Raw genomic sequence first — 19,164 nt, forward strand, 5'->3', positions numbered from 1 at the left:
ATCTAAATATACTTAAATAATATATTTAAATATTAAGACAAGCTTAATTATCAAAATTAAAAGCTTGCTTAAAATTTTAAAGTTCCATCTTAAAAGTAAAGAAGGCCATGAAATGTTGAATGTAATTATAATCAGCATCTCATATTGTGGTACATCAATTTGGAATTTTTGACCTATTAGATAATAGTATCTAACCGTTCGTTTTGTTTCGGGAATGTAGTTATATCATCAAATATATTTTAGAATATAAATATAGCAACTTCAAACGTTGTCACAGTTGCCAGTATGTACTGTAACCCTAAAAGTAGACAACACCTATTACATGCCATAAATATTTAATTTTATGGCTTTTAAAGACAAATTATTATTTTAATCTGGACGACAAATATAGTACGATTTAATTGGTAGAAAAATAAAAATTTTATATTGGTAAATTGCTGGTAAGAATTCGTCCTTGTTCTTGACCTTAATTAAAGAGCATTGCACTTAACTACAGAAACGTCACCTGAACGTCACATGCCATAGAGGAAATGGCAACAAAAGTAAACATTGGGGTATTTTAAAATTAAAAAAATGATATGTAGATAACAACTGTACTAACAAACTAACCCTTTTAAATTTTCAGTGCTGAGTAAAAATAACCAAATTTAAAATGAAACCAGATTTTTTATATTTAATACCGAGTGCATTAACTGTAGTATATGCAACCTATGGAAGTTGGTTCCTGATTGCTGAAATATTTACTACTTTAATACCTTTAACTTTAATATTTACTGGAATTTTAGTAGGCATTGTAGTTATATTTAGAGTTCCCCCTCCCGAGAAAGACACGGTGGAAGCTATCTTGGGTAAAGAAATTGATGATCCCACAGGAGATAATGGATTTGTTATTAAGACAATAGCTCACAGAGGAGCTGGCCTGGACGCTCCAGAGAATACTATAGAAGCCTTTAAAAAAGTAAGTCAATGGTTTTATATGTTTCATAATGGCAATAACCAATTAATTGCAGTGCCATGAAAAAGGATGTGATGTGATAGAGATAGATGTGATCCTCACATCTGATGGCGTACCAGTTGTTTTCCATGACTCAAATTTAGAAAGAATGGCTGACTTAAATATTGTAATAAAGGATATGAAGTACGAAGATTTGGCCAAAATTGACATTTCAGTGAAACATGCTTACAGGTAAAGGTTTGTATGTAATAATCCAATGGTGCTGGCATCACAACCATGTGCTGAATATATTTCATAATCATTTTAACAAGGTGTGTATCTTCATTTTGTAACCCATCACTCTTTTTTTGACAGAGATTCATTTCCTAATTCTCATGTACCAACATTAGAGCAGGCTGTAGAACAAATGCTTGGGATGGGACAAAGAATTTTCATTGATATTAAAGAAAATAACAATAAGGTAAAGGGTTTAACTTTATGTATAGATAGTTTAGTTGAAAAATTAATAATGCTTAGTTTTTACATTCATATAATGATTGAGATAGATTCTGTATTATTTATTTGTGTCATGTGCTTAGAGAACTAAATAGTCAACTAGACCACTCAAAAGAAATTAGAAGATGCATTGAAATAGCAAGATCTGGTTTCATGAATACCTATGCGTAAATGCTCTGTAACCCCAAGCTATCAGTCTCAATAAAATTGAGAACACTAAAGTGTTATGTGTGGTCTCTATTACTATATGGCTGTGAGACCTGGACATTAAACCAGTATGACGTCAACAAATTAAATTCATTTGAAATGTTGATGTACTGCTGAATGCTAAGAATAAGCTGGACCAGCAGAACTACAAATGAAGAAGTACTGAGAGCAATGAACACACGCCTTCATCTGGTCAATACTATCAAAATTAGAAAGATGTCATATCTAGGATACATAATGCACCATAGGGAATTTGAACAGCTCCAAGTAATATTAGAAGGCAAGATTGAAGCTAAAAGGGGCATAGGACGAAAGAAAAAATTTTGGCTACGAAACATCAGAGATTGGACCCACATAAGAGGAAATGAATTAATTCATCAAGCCCAGAACAGAGAGAAATTTGCCATATTGATTGCCAACCTCAACAGAGAAGGCACTTAGGAGGAGGATGTGTTTGACCACACATTTGTGGTTGTCTGTACTCTTTAAATCATTTGTAGAGTGCTCTTTTCAGCTTTTATTTTGAAAAATAAATAAAACTGAAGTTCATGTAAAGAAACTGGGACATTTTTAATTTTAATCAACAATATTGCCAAATTGTTCTTCAGAGAGATGTGAGATTTGCCAATATCCCAATACATCAAGGATACATTATTGTTTTTAATTTTAGATGGTTCCTGTAATACTGAAATTGTTTGAAAAGTTTCCTGATTTGAAACAAAAAGCTGTAATCACATCATTTTTCCCCAATATCATTTATTTGGTAAGTATGTGTATCATAATTCTTTCACTTATTAAATTTCAGTTTTTTTTAGACTTGTTTTAACATTTTTTCAATTATAACAAACTCTCATCTTCTGTTTACAAATGTTACATTATTTTCTTTGATGTCTTTATACTTATTGTTCTCTGAATGTACCACAGGTATCACAATATATGTCCTGATTGTTCCAATATCATCTTTTTATAGATTAGAAGAAACAAGCCAGAAATAGTTGGATGTTTGGCATGGCAACCCTGTATTTTCAAGAAAGTTAGTGAGGGCCACGGAGAAGGCAACATAAAACAATTTAAAGCTTTAATAAAAAGGTATTTAGTTTGGATGTGTGATATGTTGCATTCATGGGCACTGCCAAGAATAACTTACTATCTCTTAGGATTATCAGTTATTTTATTGCACAAGGATTCTGTGTGTAGGTAAGATCAGTTTTGTCTATGTGTATAATGTATTAGAAACAACAAAAATCATAGTATTCATCAACTTATTGAAAATCAAATAAAATATTCATCACTTCCATATAAGAATTCAAACCCAAATCTAACAGTAGCAGAACCAGACATAAAATTTACAAAACAGGAGGCAATATCCTTCACATAGATATTAAAGAGAATAGGACTTAGATGTGAACCTTGGGGTACACCAGATGGTACCTCTATCTAAGCCTTGAATACACACTATCTGTATTCTTTCTGTAAGATAATATAACCACTTTAAAAGTTGCCCCTGAATTCCCAGACTATGTAACTTATTAATTCAAACTTCATGGTTTACATGATCAACTGCCTCCAAAGTCTGTATACACTGCATGAACTTCAGTTCCTTCCTCCAAATATTCCAAAATAAAATCAGTGAAAGTCAATAGATTAAGCTCAGTTGGCTGTGAGTAATAAATCCAAATTAATGGTCTTTAAAATAGCATTTTAAGCTAGACATAAATAGCCACAAATAAAGGGCTCTTGAATACTTTTGGAATACAACCAAGTATACTTATGGGTCTATACTTGTGAACCTGTCCAGACTTAAGTATGGAAGTAATAAAGCTTTTTTTCCAACAGACTGGAAATATCCCACTCTTTAATGAAAGATTAAAAATTTGAAAAAGGGGTCTGGAAAATAAAAAGCTGCAGTGTTTAATATGGGATGGTGGAAGCCCTTCAAGACCTAATCCATTGAGGATATCTAAGTTAAACACATTTTCATAAATCGCTGAAATAGATATACTAAATTGGGATAAATTTATTACTTGTCATAAATTGACCAGAGGCTGAAATATTATCCTGCGAAACACAGGCTCTATCACTATAAGTTCTTAAAAAGTATTAATCAAACAAATTAACAATGTAACTTATTGATAAATTCTTTCACTGTCTTCCTTGATTACGATTTTTTTTTTCAACAACTTTTTTATTGTAGTCATGCAGTCCAGGATTGGAGGTCAAAAGGGGTCCGTGTAATGGCCTGGACAGTTAACAGTCCCATAGAAAAGCAATATATAAGCCGTATTCTTAAGGTCACTTACCTCACTGATACACTCACAGGTGAAACTACAATTCACAGCACTTTGCAATCTTAATAGAGTGATTTTAAAATAGTAAATGTTTAAAATATACAAATGGATCGTCAATATAATTAAATTAATTAATTGAATGCAATTTAATATTAGATCTACAAATTAGATGTTATAGTGTTAGTAAAATTAAAGTTTTTTGTGCTATATAGATGGTATACAATCTGGAGACATTCCCCTCTAATAAACTACTTTGTTTTGCTTATTTCACACTATTTTTTTGTTTTAACAGGATGTTACTGCAGTTTTTGTCATTATAGTTTCATTTTTTTATTCAGCATACACATTCATGTATTTTAGTTCCTTTTTTTTCATTCTATTAGTTGCTCAAAGTGTTTTAATTATTGCTCTATTATCGTTCCTCAAATTCCTTTACTAGTATATCCCTTTGTTTTTCTTTTAATGTGACATTGATTATTGATATATACTATATATCTTAATATTTTAAAGAAAGTCTGTATTGCATATCAACATTGTAAGAGTTAAATTTGCAGCTAACTTAGGCAGCTTAGTAATTATATTTTGAATTCCATATACACTCCTCGATACAGGTACAATTGTTTTGAAGTTATTTTAAATTTTATTATATATAAATACTATTTATATAAATTTATTATGTATCATTGAAAATTATAAATAAATTTTTCTATATCCCATCTTTTAGTTATTATTTCAACACAATTTTTGATAATATTTTGGATTTATTTATTAAATGGGAGAACCTGCTTGATAGGTGCTTATAAAAATGTATGTCAGAAACAAAATAAATCAAAAAGTACTCCTTTACCTTACAACACTTAGTCTGTTCGAGGAAGTATTGTAAAGATGTAATAAAAAACTACTGGGGCACTAGATCTAGTAAATATAATGTTCTTCAGGACTGCAGTGTCCTTATTTAAACTCATACAATTGTCAACTTTGTTTATTCATGCACATAACTTCTTGTCATCTGCAGGGAGAGATCCCTGATAAACTGGAAAATGTTGAAATGGGATTAGATAAGTGGTTCCTAATTTTAACTAGCTGTTTGTATGTATAATGCTTCTTAGTACACATGTGTATGTATAATGCTTCTTGGCCACAAAGTAAGTCAAAGGAAACTTTATTCTTTCCTACCATACTCTATGGAATTAATATTATTCTGGAATATCAAATATCAAAAGGTTAGTAACAGTGGACCTGGATGTAAAATTGATTTTATACTTCCAATATCACAAAATATATAGAATTTTATGAATTCTCTCTCTCCAATGGCGCTACAGCACAAAATCAAGCCTCTAAACTATGCCTCTAACCTTGTCGGTCCCACACCGATCTTCTCTAGGTTCTCACTTCTAGCAAATTTTGTGTGTCCACTACTACTTCATCCTCCCACCTCTTCTGTGGCCTTCCTTTTGGTCTTGCGCACTGCATTTTACTATCTAGGGCTCTTTTTGGCAATCTTTCTGTCTCCATTCTCATTACATGGCCAACCCATCGAAGTCTCTGAAGTTTAACAAATTCTGAGATCAGTGCCTCTTTGAACAGTTTGCAGAGTTTATGTTTGTACCTGGATTTCCATATGCTGTGTTCGATAATAGGTCCAAATCTCTTCCTTAGGACTTTTCTTTCGAAGACTTCTATTTTGTGTCTTCTGTCATCACCCATGTCTCACATCCCTAACATACTATTGGTCTGATAATGATTATGAATTTTTTGGAGATTTCTATCTTATTTGGATTTGATTCTTACAAGTTTATCTTAATATAGATGTAACATAATGAAAAATTACCATATAGTTTAGACTCTATTTAAAATCTAATAAAACAGTATCAATCACAGTCTTCTTGTAGTATATTGTCCTCATTCAAACTCACTTGTAAACCCCTAGCCCAAACTGGAGGCAGTGTGGCAAATGTAAGGTATCCTGTATGGCCGGGAAGTGTTGCTGGAGGTACAGAGACTACAGTTTTCAAATATTCCTTCTGCTTTTTCTCTCGTTCATTTTCATCCCCTTCAGTTTTCAAAAAATCCAAACTAACTATTGGAATAGTTCTTTGTTGTACAGACAACTGTGTTTGTAGCACTTCCAAGGTTTGAATTTCCTAAAAATTGATACTATATAACCCACATAAAAATAAAAGCATAGGTAGGGGTTAAAAAGAATGAGAGCAAATACATACTTGAAAGCCCAGCTTCAATAATATAAGACAACTCTTTTGAACTTGCTCTATACATGGTGAGAAAGAACAAATTCTTCCTCCAGTTGTTTTGATGGATTTAAGCGCGTGTGTTATGGCAAACCATGGATGAGGTAAATCTAAAAACACAGCATCAGCTTTACCATCTAAATCTTCCCCAAAGCCATTTTCACAAACGTCTCGGTGTTTAACTGTAACATACTCCGAGAAACCATGCTCTGAAAATTCGTCTGCAGCTGTTTTTGATCTATCTTCGTGAAAGTCAAAAGTGTATAGATGTCCGTGAGGTTTCACTGCCCTTATTAAAGCGTGTGAAAGGGATCCACTTCCCGTACCGCTTTCAATAACTACACTACCAGGAGATAACTCTAATTGTAAAATAATCATACTTATATCAGGTGTATAAATAATTTGGGTCCTGTGTGGTAAAGTTATTGTCCATAATTCAGGAGTAGGTTGCAGAGCATATCCCCAACCTTTACTAAGGGATATTCTAGTTCCGTAATTTTTACCGATGAGGTCTGCACATTTTAGGGCCCCATAAGATGTTTGGAACACATTCTCTACTTCTACACCTTTCTTGTTTATAGTTTTAGACTGCGCTTTTATTGGATAAACCTGGTTAATTGTGAGATACAATATTACTGTATCTCCCTCATTAATTATATTGTGATATCCGTTAAAACTCATATTTAAATATTAGTTTATTATATTTTACACATGCGTTTATATTTTTGTATATAGTTTCTAACCTATACCTATGCGGCCTATGCCATATGCCACTAACAATACGTGATTACGTGAACAATACCGTAGTCGTAGTATACACATATACTAAGAAAGAAGAAGAATTAACCTAACAAAGAAACAAATATTTTCTGGGAAATATTCAAATGTTAGAAATCCAAGATTTGCGTGATTTTTCAATTCAAAATTGGTACGACAAGCTTAAAGATGTAACTATAAAAACAATTATACTAGAGCTACCTGAGCAACTGTTGAAGAAAATTCAAAATGAAGAAATTCAAGACTCTGAAGATGAAAACGTTTCTAATGAAACGGAGGAAGAACTACCTGAGAAATTCATTCAAGATTTTAAAAATGCAATAAACACGTTTGAAAATAATGCCTTTGTTAGAAATAACTGGCACGCACCGGTTGACGCTAGAGTGTTTAGTTTTGGTAATGCTTTAAAAGTACTAAATCTGGATGATGTAATAACATATTTTATGAGTTCAAGTAAGATTCAGGAAGATTTTTCTGTCGCCAAAAACATTCCATTCTGTATAGCTTTACGCAAATGGATAAGCATACATCCAGCAGCTGAATTCAGATGCATAGTCATTAATAACATTTTAAGAGGAATCACCCCTCGAGACTGGCCAACTTTTTATGCACATTTCAAGGAAGAAGGACCGCAAATTATCGAAGAATTAACACAGTTTTATAATGAAAATGTCAAGATTAAATTCCCGAGAAAAAATTATATTTTTGACGTTGTATTTCAGTACCCAGAAAAACCATATCTGCTAGACTTTGAACCTTTAAACTCCAAAACGAACTTACATGCATTTAGTTGGAAAGAAATCCAACCTCTTTTAAGTCAAGAAGCTCCTGAAGATATTGCACCTGTGTTCAGGTATTTAGAAACTGATATTGGGATTATGACTAAAGCTGATGCCTTAAAAACATTTGCTAGATGTAATTAATATTATAATTTTGTACTCAATTTTGTATATGATACTTATTAAATTACCCTAATTATTATTGCCTTCAGTTTATTATTTAAATGATATAATATTGTTGATTTCTCATTGACACTGTCCAATGAGTGAGTATGTGTTTACATATCCCACTTATGCATGTATGGACATATGCTGACTTGCTCACTCCAGAACCCAATGTTTTATGGATTATATGAATGAGATTTTACCTTTGAATGGAGTAAAAAATAAATATGTAATGCCAATAACCTGACTACTATTGTATTTCCCATGGATGGTATCTCAATAGAGAATATCTTTAAATATGCATAACATGACAAATAATAATTATGATACATGAAAATCAAATAATTTGTTTACTATCTCTTTCGGGAGACAGTTGGTATGGTCTTTAGAAGATAATACCGCAGCATAAGGAACAAGTCATGCTGTGATTATACTCCCTCAACAAAATAATAATAATTAATAATATAATCTCAACGACTAGCTATGCAACCAATAAAACATTCAATAACAATTTTTTGACATAATAATAGTTATAACCTAACCACAAAAATAAATCATGGAAACCCAAATAAGAGTTTCTGTAAACAATTTTTCATCAATTTGCAGACTTTGTCTGCGACCTAACGATTTGTTACCACTATGTAGTGTAGACGCCATTCATATTTTTAAGGAAATTACAAAAATTGAGGTAAATGAAGACGATCTACTACCAAAAAATATTTGCAAGACTTGTGTCAGTCGTCTGCAGGAAATTAAACAATTTATAGACGTATGTATAGCTAATAATACATTGTTTGTCACGGCTTTAAAACATCCCTGTATTAAAAATGAAGTATCTATTGAAATACCTTGCCAAATAGACACAATAATAACAGAGGATGATGTGGAACATATTACACAACAAGAACAAACTGAGTCAAAGAAACATGAAGAAGATGAAGAGTTCTTTCAGTGTGGCATTTGTAATAATACTTTCAAAGAGAAACAATTACTTATTTCCCATTTAAAAGAGCATGGAGCTAGTAAAGAAAGGAACAAAAAGATACATAGGGCAAAAAATGATTTACTACCAAGTAGTAAAATTGAGAAAACATGTGACAAAGGTATCAATTTTAAATACATAAATTTGGTTCTTCTACCATTTCTGCTTTTATTTATGCTGATAAAAATATATTCTGTTTTAGTAATTTCTACAAAATTAAATTTGGTGGGCCGTACGATAGTGTTTAGAAGTAGAAAAAAAACAATAGCACAATTTAAATGTACAAAATGTGACCGTTTGCTAACTTCACAAAATGCATTAAATGAACATATGAAAACCCATACTGGAGTTAAACCATACAAGTGTCCCCACTGCCTAAAAGATTTCTCATATATAAGTAGCTATACAGTTCATCTAAGGTTGCATACAGGTGAATGTTTTGATTTAACCATTTTGTAGTTTACTTCTCTAAATATGGTGGTGTAATATGTAAATATCAACTACATAGATGAGCCAGAAATGATGTACTAAAATAATTTATACTTAAGTATGTTAAAGATTGTCCATTAAAGACTCTTGCTGAAATTAGGAAAAATAATTTAGTGTCTTTTTAGGAGAAACACCTTACATTTGTTCAATTTGCAATAAAGGCTACCGCAGTTCTACCAGCCTAAATAAACACAGAAGAGTTAAACATTTTATTGAACAAGACAGTGACAGTCCTAGTAATTCAAACAAAACCAAGTGTCCATTCTGTAGTAAATTTTTTGGTAAATTTGGATTTGGTGCACATTTAAGAACCCATATTAATGAGAAGAAGATAATCGAATGTGCTTTGTGCTACAAGGTTTTCCAGAAAAACTCACACTTGGAAAGACATATCAGAATACATACAGGTAAGTTTAGATATGGGGTGGTGAAAGGAAAAGTTGTGTAACTCACTTTTTTTATACAATAGAGATAAGTGCATATTCAAATCTATCAGAAGCAACAGTGGTGTAAGTCATACCTCTTCTATTTGCTCACAGATAGTAGCACAAACTTGACAGTCAAACAAAATCGCTGTAGTAGTAGGGGGAATAATGGTGCAAGTCAGACTTACATTACTAAGTTACTAATTACTATTCCTTCATTCCTAAGTGAGTTATTTAGTATTTTGCGGTTGCGATTTTTCAAATACAATGGATGACGACAGTTTAAGTAATGTGAGTGATGAGTCTAGTATTTTTGCTTACTCAGGAGATGAGTGTGTACCTTCTGATTCTCAAGAAGGAAGTACTGGTAAGTTAAACTTGTGTATTATATTTGTTTATATAAAATCAAAACTAACCTCCAAATGTTAAATTCTCTACACTAGCAATAAACAAACTCCTATAAATAGAACGTTTTTGAGTGTTATTTTAATAAAGTTGGTTTGTTTCAGACTGTGAATCAAACGAGGAAGTCTCTTTCCAAGACCATGAAAGGAAAAGTAATAGAGAAGAAGTAGAAGTTAAACAACCCAAGAGAGCACTAAAAGGACAGTGGCATGCAAATAAAAAAGAAAAAAGAAAGTGGCTCCGCAACTCAGGTTGTGAGTATAAGAAAACAAAAGGAAAAGTAGTGCCAAGTAAAACCTTTTGAAACAACAACTGTTTTTGCAATAAAAAATGTTTTGAAAAGGTATCATGTGAAGATAGAAAAAAAAACGTTTGAATCATTCTGGAAATTGAAATCATTTACAACACAGAATGCTTTTATTTTTGATTTCATCAAGCAAAAGAAACCTGAAGTAAAACATTCTAGGAATCAGTCACGACCTGGTAAGACAGTGTCTAACCAATATTTCATTCATAAACAAGGCAAAACCACGAAAGTATGTAAAAAATACTTTCTTGGAACCTTTCAGATGTCTGATGGATGAATGACATGAGTCATTAATAAGATAAAACTAGGGGAACCACCTGGTTCAGATAATCAAGGCCTGGTTCAGATAATATATACCAACCAATAAAATATCTGAAGAACATATGAACTGTGCCCGGAAACATATTGAAAATTTTCCATCTTAACAATCCCACTATACAAGGAATAATAATCCCAATCGTAGGTATCTATCTCCTGACCTTAATGTTACCTTTCTGTATCGCTTGTACAGTGAGTACTGTCAGTAACAAGGTACTGTTCCCAATTCCTGGGATATTTATCGTCATACATTCAATAATAATTTTCATGTACCACAAAAAGATACATGCTCTAAGTGTGATGCTTACAAATTAAAAAAAGCTGCAATAACAGATGATAATGAGATAAGACAGATTGAAGTAGAGCACAAATTTCATCTTAGAAAGGCCGAGCTTGCACATACTTCTATGAAAAATGATCCAAAAAAGGCCCAGACTGACGATTCTAACTATGCATTCACTTTTGACCTAGAGAAAGTCCTAGCTCACATCAATCGCAAACTATAAACGTAATTTGTACATTTACAACTTGGGCTGCCATGAGCTATCATCTGGTTTAGGCTACATGTATGGATGAAAAGAAATAATAGCTTTGAGAGGATCTCAGGAAATCAGTGCCTGTGTCACAAAGCACATAGAATTATGTGCAGCAAATTCAAAACATGTTGTACTGTACAGTGATAGCTGCACCAGCCAAAATAGAAACTGGAATTTTGCCTTGGCCTTGTTACAGTTACTTCAAAGTGAAAATAATAGTAAATAGTTGAAATAGTTGATCACAAGTTTATGGTAAGCAGACACCCTTACTTACCAAACGACTCAGACTTTGGTTTAATTGAAACTCACTGTAAAGGTAAACAGATTTATGTGCCTGAAGATTGGTTTTCAGTCATAGTTTCTGTGTAGAAAGAAAAAAGCTTTCATTTTCACAAAAATGCTTAGAGAAGACTTTAAAGATCTGACAACTCACTACAAACATCTGACTACAGTACAAAAAAACAATACTGATAACCGATCAGTGTCATGGTTAAAAATGCAGTGGATTAGAGCCAAAAAAGGTGAGCCATTTTCACTGTTCTATAAAGAAACACTAAATGAAGATTTTTACTTTTCACAAATTAATATCCTAAGCAAGCAGAAGGGAAGACCAACATTGTTGAAAAATCTTTAACTGGATTTACTGTACACAGCACCTCGACCAGTCATGCCAGCCAAAGAACAGTATATGTGTGATTTACTACCATACATTCCTCCAGTCCACCATTCTTATTTTAGAAATCTTATATCATCCGATGAATGAATAAAAAAACTTCCTAATGAATAATAAACTAGTGAATTTATTTTTGATTTTCAAATTTAAAAACCATACACATGTTTTGTTTTCTGTACATTCTCTTTAAACTCTTAAAGGAAAAGTGGTGTAAGTCATTTCACCCCTTAAAAACTACCCTTAACATAGTTTTATTTGTACCAAAAGATTAGTGAGTTACATAATGTCCTTAATAAATAAAAAAATACCACAAACATGTTTATAAATGTTCTTCTTCTTCTACGGCACTACAGCCCAAAATGAGCCTTGGCCTCCTTTATTTTTTGCCTCCACCCTTGTCTGTCTGTGGCTGCTCTTCTCCATACACGGACTCCTAAAAGTGCTTGTGCGTCGCTGCTTACTGTGTCTTCCCAGCGCTTTCTTGGCTTTCCAACTGGTCTCTTTCCCTGCATTCTGGCGTTCAGTGCTCGTTTTGGTAGCCTATCCTCTCCCATTCGTATCACATTCGAATTACGGTATAAGAAATAAACAAGTTTAAATGGACAAGTAAAAGGCTGAACAAGGCGTTTATAAATGTTACGTAAATTTAATTACAACATCTCTAATAAAACCTTTTGTATCTCAAAATGATGCTCAGATGACTTACACCACTTTTCCTTTCACCGCTCATAATGTAAATTCTAAGAACTTTTGATATTTTAAATTATAAATATTAATAAACATATTTTAAATATGTTAAATTACTATATTGACAGTTTAATGTTGAAACCCATAAGTCAAAAATTGGTCATTTTTAGATATAAAAGGATTTTTGGTTGAAAATATTGTTCCGAATGTTCTAGCAAAACCCTAGATTCATGAATACTGTTTTGGCATGTCTTTTCAAAGTAATAATTAAGTAAATGCTAACAAAGAAAAAATCACCAAACCAAAGTTTTGTTGCTCTCCTAAAAAGTTGTAAATTGTGACTTATGAGGTCTCGACTTTTAACATTGATATATTTTTTGTTTTTATATTTTCCTACACTCTATAGTCTTAGATATCTTGGAATTGATTATTTAGTGTATTTAGGCAATGTAATAACAAAAATTTTATTTACATATTAGCATATCCTGTTAAAATTGTATGTATTTTACCATAGGTGAGCGTCCCTTTGCTTGCAGTTCATGTAGTAAAACTTTTACCCAAGAAAGTGATCTTAAAAGACACAGCCTTATTCACGGTGATAAAAAAGATTTCCAGTGTCAACATTGTGGTAAGATGTTCTTTACTACAAGTTCTCTGGCATCTCATATGTTCAAACATGAAGCATTGACAAAGAATGTCAAATGTAATACATGCGAGTCCTCTGTTTGTTCATGTATTCCTCCAAAACGATTAAAGAAAGAGAATATTCCAAAGAAATCATTTTTGTGTACTACTTGTGGGAAGGTATTTACAGCAAATAGCAGTCTCCAGGTAAAATATAAAAAAGCTGTTTTAATAACTGCCAGTGACATGTTTATTATTTGATTTTAGATTCATCAAAGAATCCACACAGGAGAAAATCCTTTTGTGTGTAAACAATGTAATAAAGGCTATAAAGCCAGCACAGCACTAAAATCTCACGTAAGAAGGGCTCATACTGGAGAAAAACGTTATAAATGTCCAAGATGTCCAAACCGATATTATGATTCCACAAATTTAAAGAGACATACCAATAGAGTACACTCTAATGTGGATATTAAGCATGCAGGTGTTGAATTTGAAAATATTGAAAAAAATATTTAATAAATTAATTAATAAATTTATTATAATTAATAATATAATCATTAATTTGTAAACATTTTTTATTTTTGGAACGTATGTGTATGTTTTCTTATTTAGGGATTTTTTGAAAACAATTCTGAATTTCAAATCAAAATGAACAAAAATTTGGTACTTTCTTTGCCTTTCAATCATATTTAAGTACCTATTACAGAAGATTTATTAACTATTAAAATAAAATAATAAAAGTTTGGAAGGTAATAATTTATTTCCTAATATTCTGTAAAATAGAAGCAAATTAGTAAAAATTACCTATGTTGGTAATCAAATTTTGTGTGTATAGTAGTTACTTTAATTATTAATAATGAAAAATCCAAGAAAACTATATAAATAAAGATGTTGATCTCTCACTTGTTCATAAATTATTAATTGAAGAAACTCATAACTACTATATTAGTTGATATTAGTTTCAGGCACTAAATTCAATAAGGATCACTTATGTAGGTACTAAATTTTCAAATTATTAAAAATATTTTCATCTATTCTTTATCAATTTCAACATATAATTTGCATTGTTCCAATTTACATGAATTTAAATTGAATCTTTTAATTTCTTCATACAGACCATGAGACAATTTGATGTTTTATTAAATTTTAAATCCTACACAAAATTTCTAACAATCTACTAACTATGCAACCAATAATAGAAGAGATCTACAAGAATTAAGTGGAAAATGTTCGCTCGTTTATGACGAGATGGCGGTAGCATCTCGACGCCTAATACTTATGCACCCAGTAAACGATAATGCAGATTGATAGGAGACTAGGAGATAGGAGTCAAGGTTAGTAGATTTTAAGTTACTTAAAATCTACTAACCTTGACTAGGAGTATAATAAAAAAGTCTCTGCTTGAGGTGGTAATATTAGTTATGCAACTAATTATACAAGAAAATTGTAAATAAACGGAGGGTTAAATTTTCACAATCGTTATCGTTACGAATCAAATGTTTTAGTGACAGATATTCTTTTAATTTTTTACTTCTCATTTAATGTTCATATTCCGTTGGTTATTTTCTACGCTGTTTTTTAATTAAATCTGCTTATAGATAAGAGCTAGAATAAATATATGAAGCTAGAAACGAATTCCTCGCCTCAGCATTTTGTTGTAGAGAGAAAAAGTAAAACAACGCCAGTACAAGCTTCGCTTTAATAATTATGTTGGTATTTTCTCTCTTTGCCTTTCAAATCGTATTTACCTATAAGCGATAAGTCAATTTATTTCCCAATAAATATTCTGAAGAATTGAAGCAGATGAGTAAAAATTATGATGCTGGTAGTCAAATTTTATGTGTAATTTAGTTACTTTATTAACCACAAAAGGACATTTATTTATCAATTCTACATAAATCATTAATTGAAGAAACTTATTTAACTACTATATTAGTTTTAGGTAATAAATTCAACGTAATATTCGCATTGTTCTGATATATCAGAATATCATTTGCGTCTTATAATTCCTTTCAACAGACAATTACATTGTATTATTTGAATTTCAAACCATACACAAAATTTCCCGGAGTCTACTAACTTTGCAAGCATTAATAGGAAACATCTACAAGAAGAAAGTTCCCTTGTTTATAAATTGAAATTAAAAAGTAGTTGGTGCTTTTAATTTGAGATGACGGTAGTTTAGTAGCAATATCTAATTATGCAACCAACAATACAACAAGAAAATTGTAAATAAAAATTCTCAAGTAAATAATGGGAACTCAATTAAGACTTTCTGTAAACAATTTTTCATCAATTTGCAGACTTTGTCTTCAATCCAAAGATTTGTTACCACTAAACACTGTAGAGGTCATGCAGGTTTTTGAAGAGATTACCAAAATACAGGTATACTTAGTTCCACTAGAACAACTACTATCTAATTTATTAAATGTTACAGGTAACTGAAGATGATCTACTACCAAAAAATGTTTGCAGGACTTGTGTCAGTCGTCTACAAGAAATTAAACAATTTATAGAACTATGTGCAGCTAATAATAATTTATTTCTCATGGCTTTAAAACATCCTTATATTAAAAATGAAATATTTATTGAAATACCTTTCAAAGTAGATAAAATAATAACAGAGGAAGCTGTGGAACATATTAAAGTACAAGAAGAAACCGAGTCAAAGAAATGTGAAGAAGATGCAGAGTTTTTACAGTTAGGCGTTTGTAATAATTCATTTAAAGAGGAACAATTATGCATTCGTCTTTTAGAAGAACAAATTAACAACAAGATCCAAGAGAATGATGTAATAGTAAATAGTAAAATTAAGAAAACATGTGAAGTATGTGACAAAGGTATAAATTTCATTCAAAAACGTTTTTGTTGCCAAAAATTAATTTTTATGATATCTTTGATATTCTAGTATTTTCATCTAAGTTAAGTTTGCTGCATCACAAAAAAGTACATAGGAATAGAAAGAAAACAGGAGAACTAGTTCAATGTACAAAATGTGACCGTTTACTAACATCAGAAAACTCATTAAACAAACATATGAAAATCCACACTGGAGTTAAGCCATTTAAGTGCTCCCACTGCTCAAAAGATTTCTTATATATGCATAGTTTAACAGTTCATCTAAGGTTGCATACAGGTGAATTTTTTGATTTAACCATATACTTTTTTAGCTATGATGGTTTATTATGGTCTACTAACCTGATTTATAAATTATTATGCAATAGATTGACCACTGTTCAGTATCTTGTTAAAATTAGCAAAAGTAACTTTGTACCTTTTTAGGGGAAACACCATATGTTTGCTCAATTTGTAATAAAAGATACCACAGTGCTAGGAGTTTACAAAAACATAGAGATGTTAAGCATTTTACCCAAGAAGATAAGACACTTGACAATGGCATTCTAAATAATTCAAACAAAACTCAATGTCCATTTTGTAATAAATATTTTGGTAAATTTGGATTTGGTACACATATAAAAACCCATATTAATGAGAAGAAGGTATTTGAATGCCCTTTGTGCTATAAGGCTTTCCAGAAAAATTCACACTTGGAGAGACATCTCAGAATACATACAGGTAGGTAAAACCACAGAATAATAAACAATTAGACGGAATCAGTTGCTGACAAACCTCAAAGGCAGCATCTGAGAGTGGGCATTCTGACTGTTTATTATTCTGTGTTAAAACTATTATAGGTTTACAAATTTATTTATAATATCTTCAAGTTATTTTGTGTCTTTATCATTTAGACAGTTTTGTAAACTGTATATATCTACTTTTTTGACAATTAAGCTTCACTATAGAGTCTTAGATACCTTAGAATTGATTATTTAGAATATTCAAGTAATGAAGCCTCAAAAATTCTACATAAGTATGGCATTTTCCTTTAAATTTGTATGCATTTTACTGTATGCAGGTGAGCGTCCTTTTGCTTGCGGCTCCTGTAGGAAAACTTTTACCCAAGAGAGTGATCTTAAAAGACACAGCCTTATTCACAATGGCAAAAAGGATTTCCAGTGTCAACATTGCGGTAAGATGTTCTCTACTGCTCGCTCCTTAGCAGCTCATATGCTCAAACATGAAGCGTTGTTGCAGAATGTCAAATGTAATTTCTGTAAGAGCTCTGTTTGTTCATGCCATCATGAAAAACAATTAAAGATTGATAATATTCCAAAGGAATCGTTCTTATGTACTATTTGTGGGAAGATGTTTAAAACAAATAGCAATCTTCAGGTAAGCTGTAGGAAAATCTATTTTAATAACATCCTTTATGCATTATTTTAAAAACATTCCTGTAATTTTTGTTGACTCAATGACAATATTTATCATTTGATTTTAGATTCATCATAGAATCCACACAGGAGAAAATCCCTTTGTGTGTCTTCTATGTAATAAAGGGTATAAAGCCAACACAGCTCTAAAATCGCATATGAGAAGGGCTCATACTGGAGAAAAACTTTATAAATGTCAGATATGTCCAAAAGAATATTATGATTCCACAAATTTGAAGAGACATAATAAAAGAGTGCATGCTAACCTGGATATTAAGCATGAAAGTTTTGATTGTGAAAATATTGATGAAAATATATAGATTTTAAAATAAACATGTCAGTTTTTATTTCTTTGCCTTCATCTTTTCTATCAGTCAGTCATGTACCCTGGAGCTGTTCCAAAATTGGGAGATACCTTATGCAAAAATCAGTAGATTTCGGAAGATCATATACACACTTTTAAATTTGAAATTATAAACAATATTTGGAATAATGAATGTATTGAAGTATAAATAAAAAAAAGTAAAATAATTGCGTATACAGAGCAACTGTAGAACCAATTACCACATATGGTGCCGAATGTTGGACGATGACAAAGAATGAACGAGATAAAGTAGACGTTGTCGAAATGGATTATCTTAGGTCATATCGAGAATGGAAATAATCGGGAATGAGGAAATACGAAACCGTACAGGAATTAGAGATACTTTTTCAGATAGAATACAAGGAAGGCAATTACAATGGTATGGAGGAGCGGTGGCCAAAGAAAGCCTTAATGTATGTTCCGCCAGAAAGAAGGAAAAGGGGAAGACCACCAAATTCCTGGAGAAGAGAAATTACAAAAACAATGCAATCTAGAGGCTTAGAAGAGGGAGATTGGAGAAATAGGAAAAGATGGAGGCTGAAATGCGGGAAGCGGCAATCGCCGTAGGACCCCCGTTATATGATGATGAAGTAAAATAATACTTAATAAACAAATACATTATTGAATTTTCGGGACTTTCCCTGTCTTCTGAAAATTACAGAATTACGAATCTCCAGGGATTTTCCTATCAGTCGATTTGGTTGATGTATTAAAATGTAGGTAACGTATTGAAAATACTGAAAATTTTTTGATGGAAACACAAATAAAAGATAAATTATTTTTAAATAAAATATTAAACCATACCAAATGCTTAATACCCAATGGGCATATTGTTGTACTCAATGGAGTTAATAAAATATAAGTGCATTTTAATATTTTTTCTCAAATCAGTAGATCCAAAGGGCAATTCGGTAGATCTACCGAAAAATCGGTAGGCGGAACATAACTGACTAAAATCGGTGTACAATTTTGAGTGTCAGGAATATTTATTTAATATTTATATATTACAGCTGGCCGACTATCTATCTATAGAAGGTTTTGAGGTAAATGTTGCTCTTTCTTTCACTACACATTCAACAAAACAATAGATTGAAGAGCTAGGCATATTTTTTTAAATTAGGGGCTGCTTAAGTATTTTTTTATTAGCTTTGGATTCTGCTAAAGT

General features: G+C 31.5%; 5 protein-coding genes across 7 annotated transcripts; 4 read left to right on the forward strand and 1 right to left on the reverse strand.

Annotated features, from left to right (window-relative positions):
- The first annotated feature begins 368 nt into the window (after positions 1 to 368).
- On the forward strand, positions 369 to 4,661 carry LOC140435303 (glycerophosphodiester phosphodiesterase 1). Its single transcript, XM_072524140.1, has 6 exons — positions 369 to 958; positions 1,011 to 1,186; positions 1,310 to 1,415; positions 2,328 to 2,420; positions 2,628 to 2,854; positions 3,852 to 4,661. The coding sequence occupies exons 1-6, from the start codon at positions 653 to 655 to the stop codon at positions 4,009 to 4,011; spliced, it is 1,068 nt and encodes a 355-aa protein (XP_072380241.1). The 5' UTR covers positions 369 to 652; the 3' UTR covers positions 4,012 to 4,661.
- A 1,117-nt stretch (positions 4,662 to 5,778) lies between these two features.
- Trmt61 (tRNA methyltransferase 61) lies at positions 5,779 to 6,969 on the reverse strand. The gene is made up of 2 exons (XM_072524141.1): positions 6,168 to 6,969; positions 5,779 to 6,089 (listed from the first exon to the last, which is right to left on the reverse strand). Exons 1-2 carry the CDS (start codon positions 6,873 to 6,875, stop codon positions 5,817 to 5,819), a joined length of 981 nt encoding a protein of 326 aa, XP_072380242.1. The 5' UTR covers positions 6,876 to 6,969; the 3' UTR covers positions 5,779 to 5,816.
- A 39-nt stretch (positions 6,970 to 7,008) lies between these two features.
- On the forward strand, positions 7,009 to 7,956 carry LOC140435305 (translation initiation factor eIF2 assembly protein-like). Its single transcript, XM_072524142.1, has one exon. The coding sequence runs from the start codon at positions 7,079 to 7,081 to the stop codon at positions 7,892 to 7,894; it is 816 nt and encodes a 271-aa protein (XP_072380243.1). The 5' UTR covers positions 7,009 to 7,078; the 3' UTR covers positions 7,895 to 7,956.
- A 470-nt stretch (positions 7,957 to 8,426) lies between these two features.
- On the forward strand, positions 8,427 to 14,283 carry LOC140435308 (uncharacterized). Its single transcript, XM_072524147.1, has 5 exons — positions 8,427 to 9,018; positions 9,100 to 9,327; positions 9,512 to 9,793; positions 13,252 to 13,568; positions 13,629 to 14,283. The coding sequence occupies exons 1-5, from the start codon at positions 8,472 to 8,474 to the stop codon at positions 13,878 to 13,880; spliced, it is 1,626 nt and encodes a 541-aa protein (XP_072380248.1). The 5' UTR covers positions 8,427 to 8,471; the 3' UTR covers positions 13,881 to 14,283.
- Positions 14,284 to 15,410: 1,127 nt separating this feature from the next.
- LOC140435307 (uncharacterized) lies at positions 15,411 to 17,962 on the forward strand. Of its 3 annotated transcripts, none has more exons than XM_072524144.1 (6): positions 15,417 to 15,749; positions 15,802 to 16,204; positions 16,273 to 16,500; positions 16,647 to 16,940; positions 17,281 to 17,597; positions 17,704 to 17,962. In XM_072524144.1, the coding sequence occupies exons 1-6, from the start codon at positions 15,618 to 15,620 to the stop codon at positions 17,953 to 17,955; spliced, it is 1,626 nt and encodes a 541-aa protein (XP_072380245.1). In that variant the 5' UTR covers positions 15,417 to 15,617; the 3' UTR covers positions 17,956 to 17,962. The 3 variants fall into 3 exon arrangements, with proteins under 3 accessions (XP_072380246.1, XP_072380245.1, XP_072380247.1); XM_072524146.1 differs by having other exon boundaries at positions 15,625 to 15,749; positions 15,840 to 16,204; XM_072524145.1 differs by lacking the exon at positions 16,273 to 16,500 and having other exon boundaries at positions 15,411 to 15,749.
- The last annotated feature ends 1,202 nt before the right edge of the window (positions 17,963 to 19,164 follow it).

This window comes from Diabrotica undecimpunctata, chromosome 2 (assembly GCF_040954645.1).
Source record: "Diabrotica undecimpunctata isolate CICGRU chromosome 2, icDiaUnde3, whole genome shotgun sequence".
NCBI classification, from domain to species: Eukaryota; Metazoa; Arthropoda; class Insecta; order Coleoptera; family Chrysomelidae; genus Diabrotica; species Diabrotica undecimpunctata.

What these genes read in the sequence shown, in the direction of transcription:
- LOC140435303 (XM_072524140.1), top strand. Translation starts at nt 653, where the DNA reads ATGAAACCAGATTTTTTATATTTAATACCGAGTGCATTAACTGTAGTA. An exon ending in CTATAGAAGCCTTTAAAAAA is followed by an intron (nt 959 to 1,010) that starts GTAAGTCAATGG and finishes AATTAATTGCAG; the next exon opens with TGCCATGAAAAAGGATGTGA. An exon ending in CACAAGGATTCTGTGTGTAG is followed by an intron (nt 2,855 to 3,851) that starts GTAAGATCAGTT and finishes TTTTTATTGTAG; the next exon opens with TCATGCAGTCCAGGATTGGA.
- Trmt61 (XM_072524141.1), bottom strand. Translation starts at nt 6,875, where the DNA reads ATGAGTTTTAACGGATATCACAATATAATTAATGAGGGAGATACAGTA. An exon ending in TATTGAAGCTGGGCTTTCAA is followed by an intron (nt 6,090 to 6,167) that starts GTATGTATTTGC and finishes ATCAATTTTTAG; the next exon opens with GAAATTCAAACCTTGGAAGT.
- LOC140435305 (XM_072524142.1), top strand. Translation starts at nt 7,079, where the DNA reads ATGTTAGAAATCCAAGATTTGCGTGATTTTTCAATTCAAAATTGGTAC.
- LOC140435308 (XM_072524147.1), top strand. Translation starts at nt 8,472, where the DNA reads ATGGAAACCCAAATAAGAGTTTCTGTAAACAATTTTTCATCAATTTGC. An exon ending in TCATCTAAGGTTGCATACAG is followed by an intron (nt 9,328 to 9,511) that starts GTGAATGTTTTG and finishes GTGTCTTTTTAG; the next exon opens with GAGAAACACCTTACATTTGT. An exon ending in CAGCAAATAGCAGTCTCCAG is followed by an intron (nt 13,569 to 13,628) that starts GTAAAATATAAA and finishes ATTTGATTTTAG; the next exon opens with ATTCATCAAAGAATCCACAC.
- LOC140435307 (XM_072524144.1), top strand. Translation starts at nt 15,618, where the DNA reads ATGGGAACTCAATTAAGACTTTCTGTAAACAATTTTTCATCAATTTGC. An exon ending in ATGTGAAGTATGTGACAAAG is followed by an intron (nt 16,205 to 16,272) that starts GTATAAATTTCA and finishes TTGATATTCTAG; the next exon opens with TATTTTCATCTAAGTTAAGT. An exon ending in ACATCTCAGAATACATACAG is followed by an intron (nt 16,941 to 17,280) that starts GTAGGTAAAACC and finishes TACTGTATGCAG; the next exon opens with GTGAGCGTCCTTTTGCTTGC.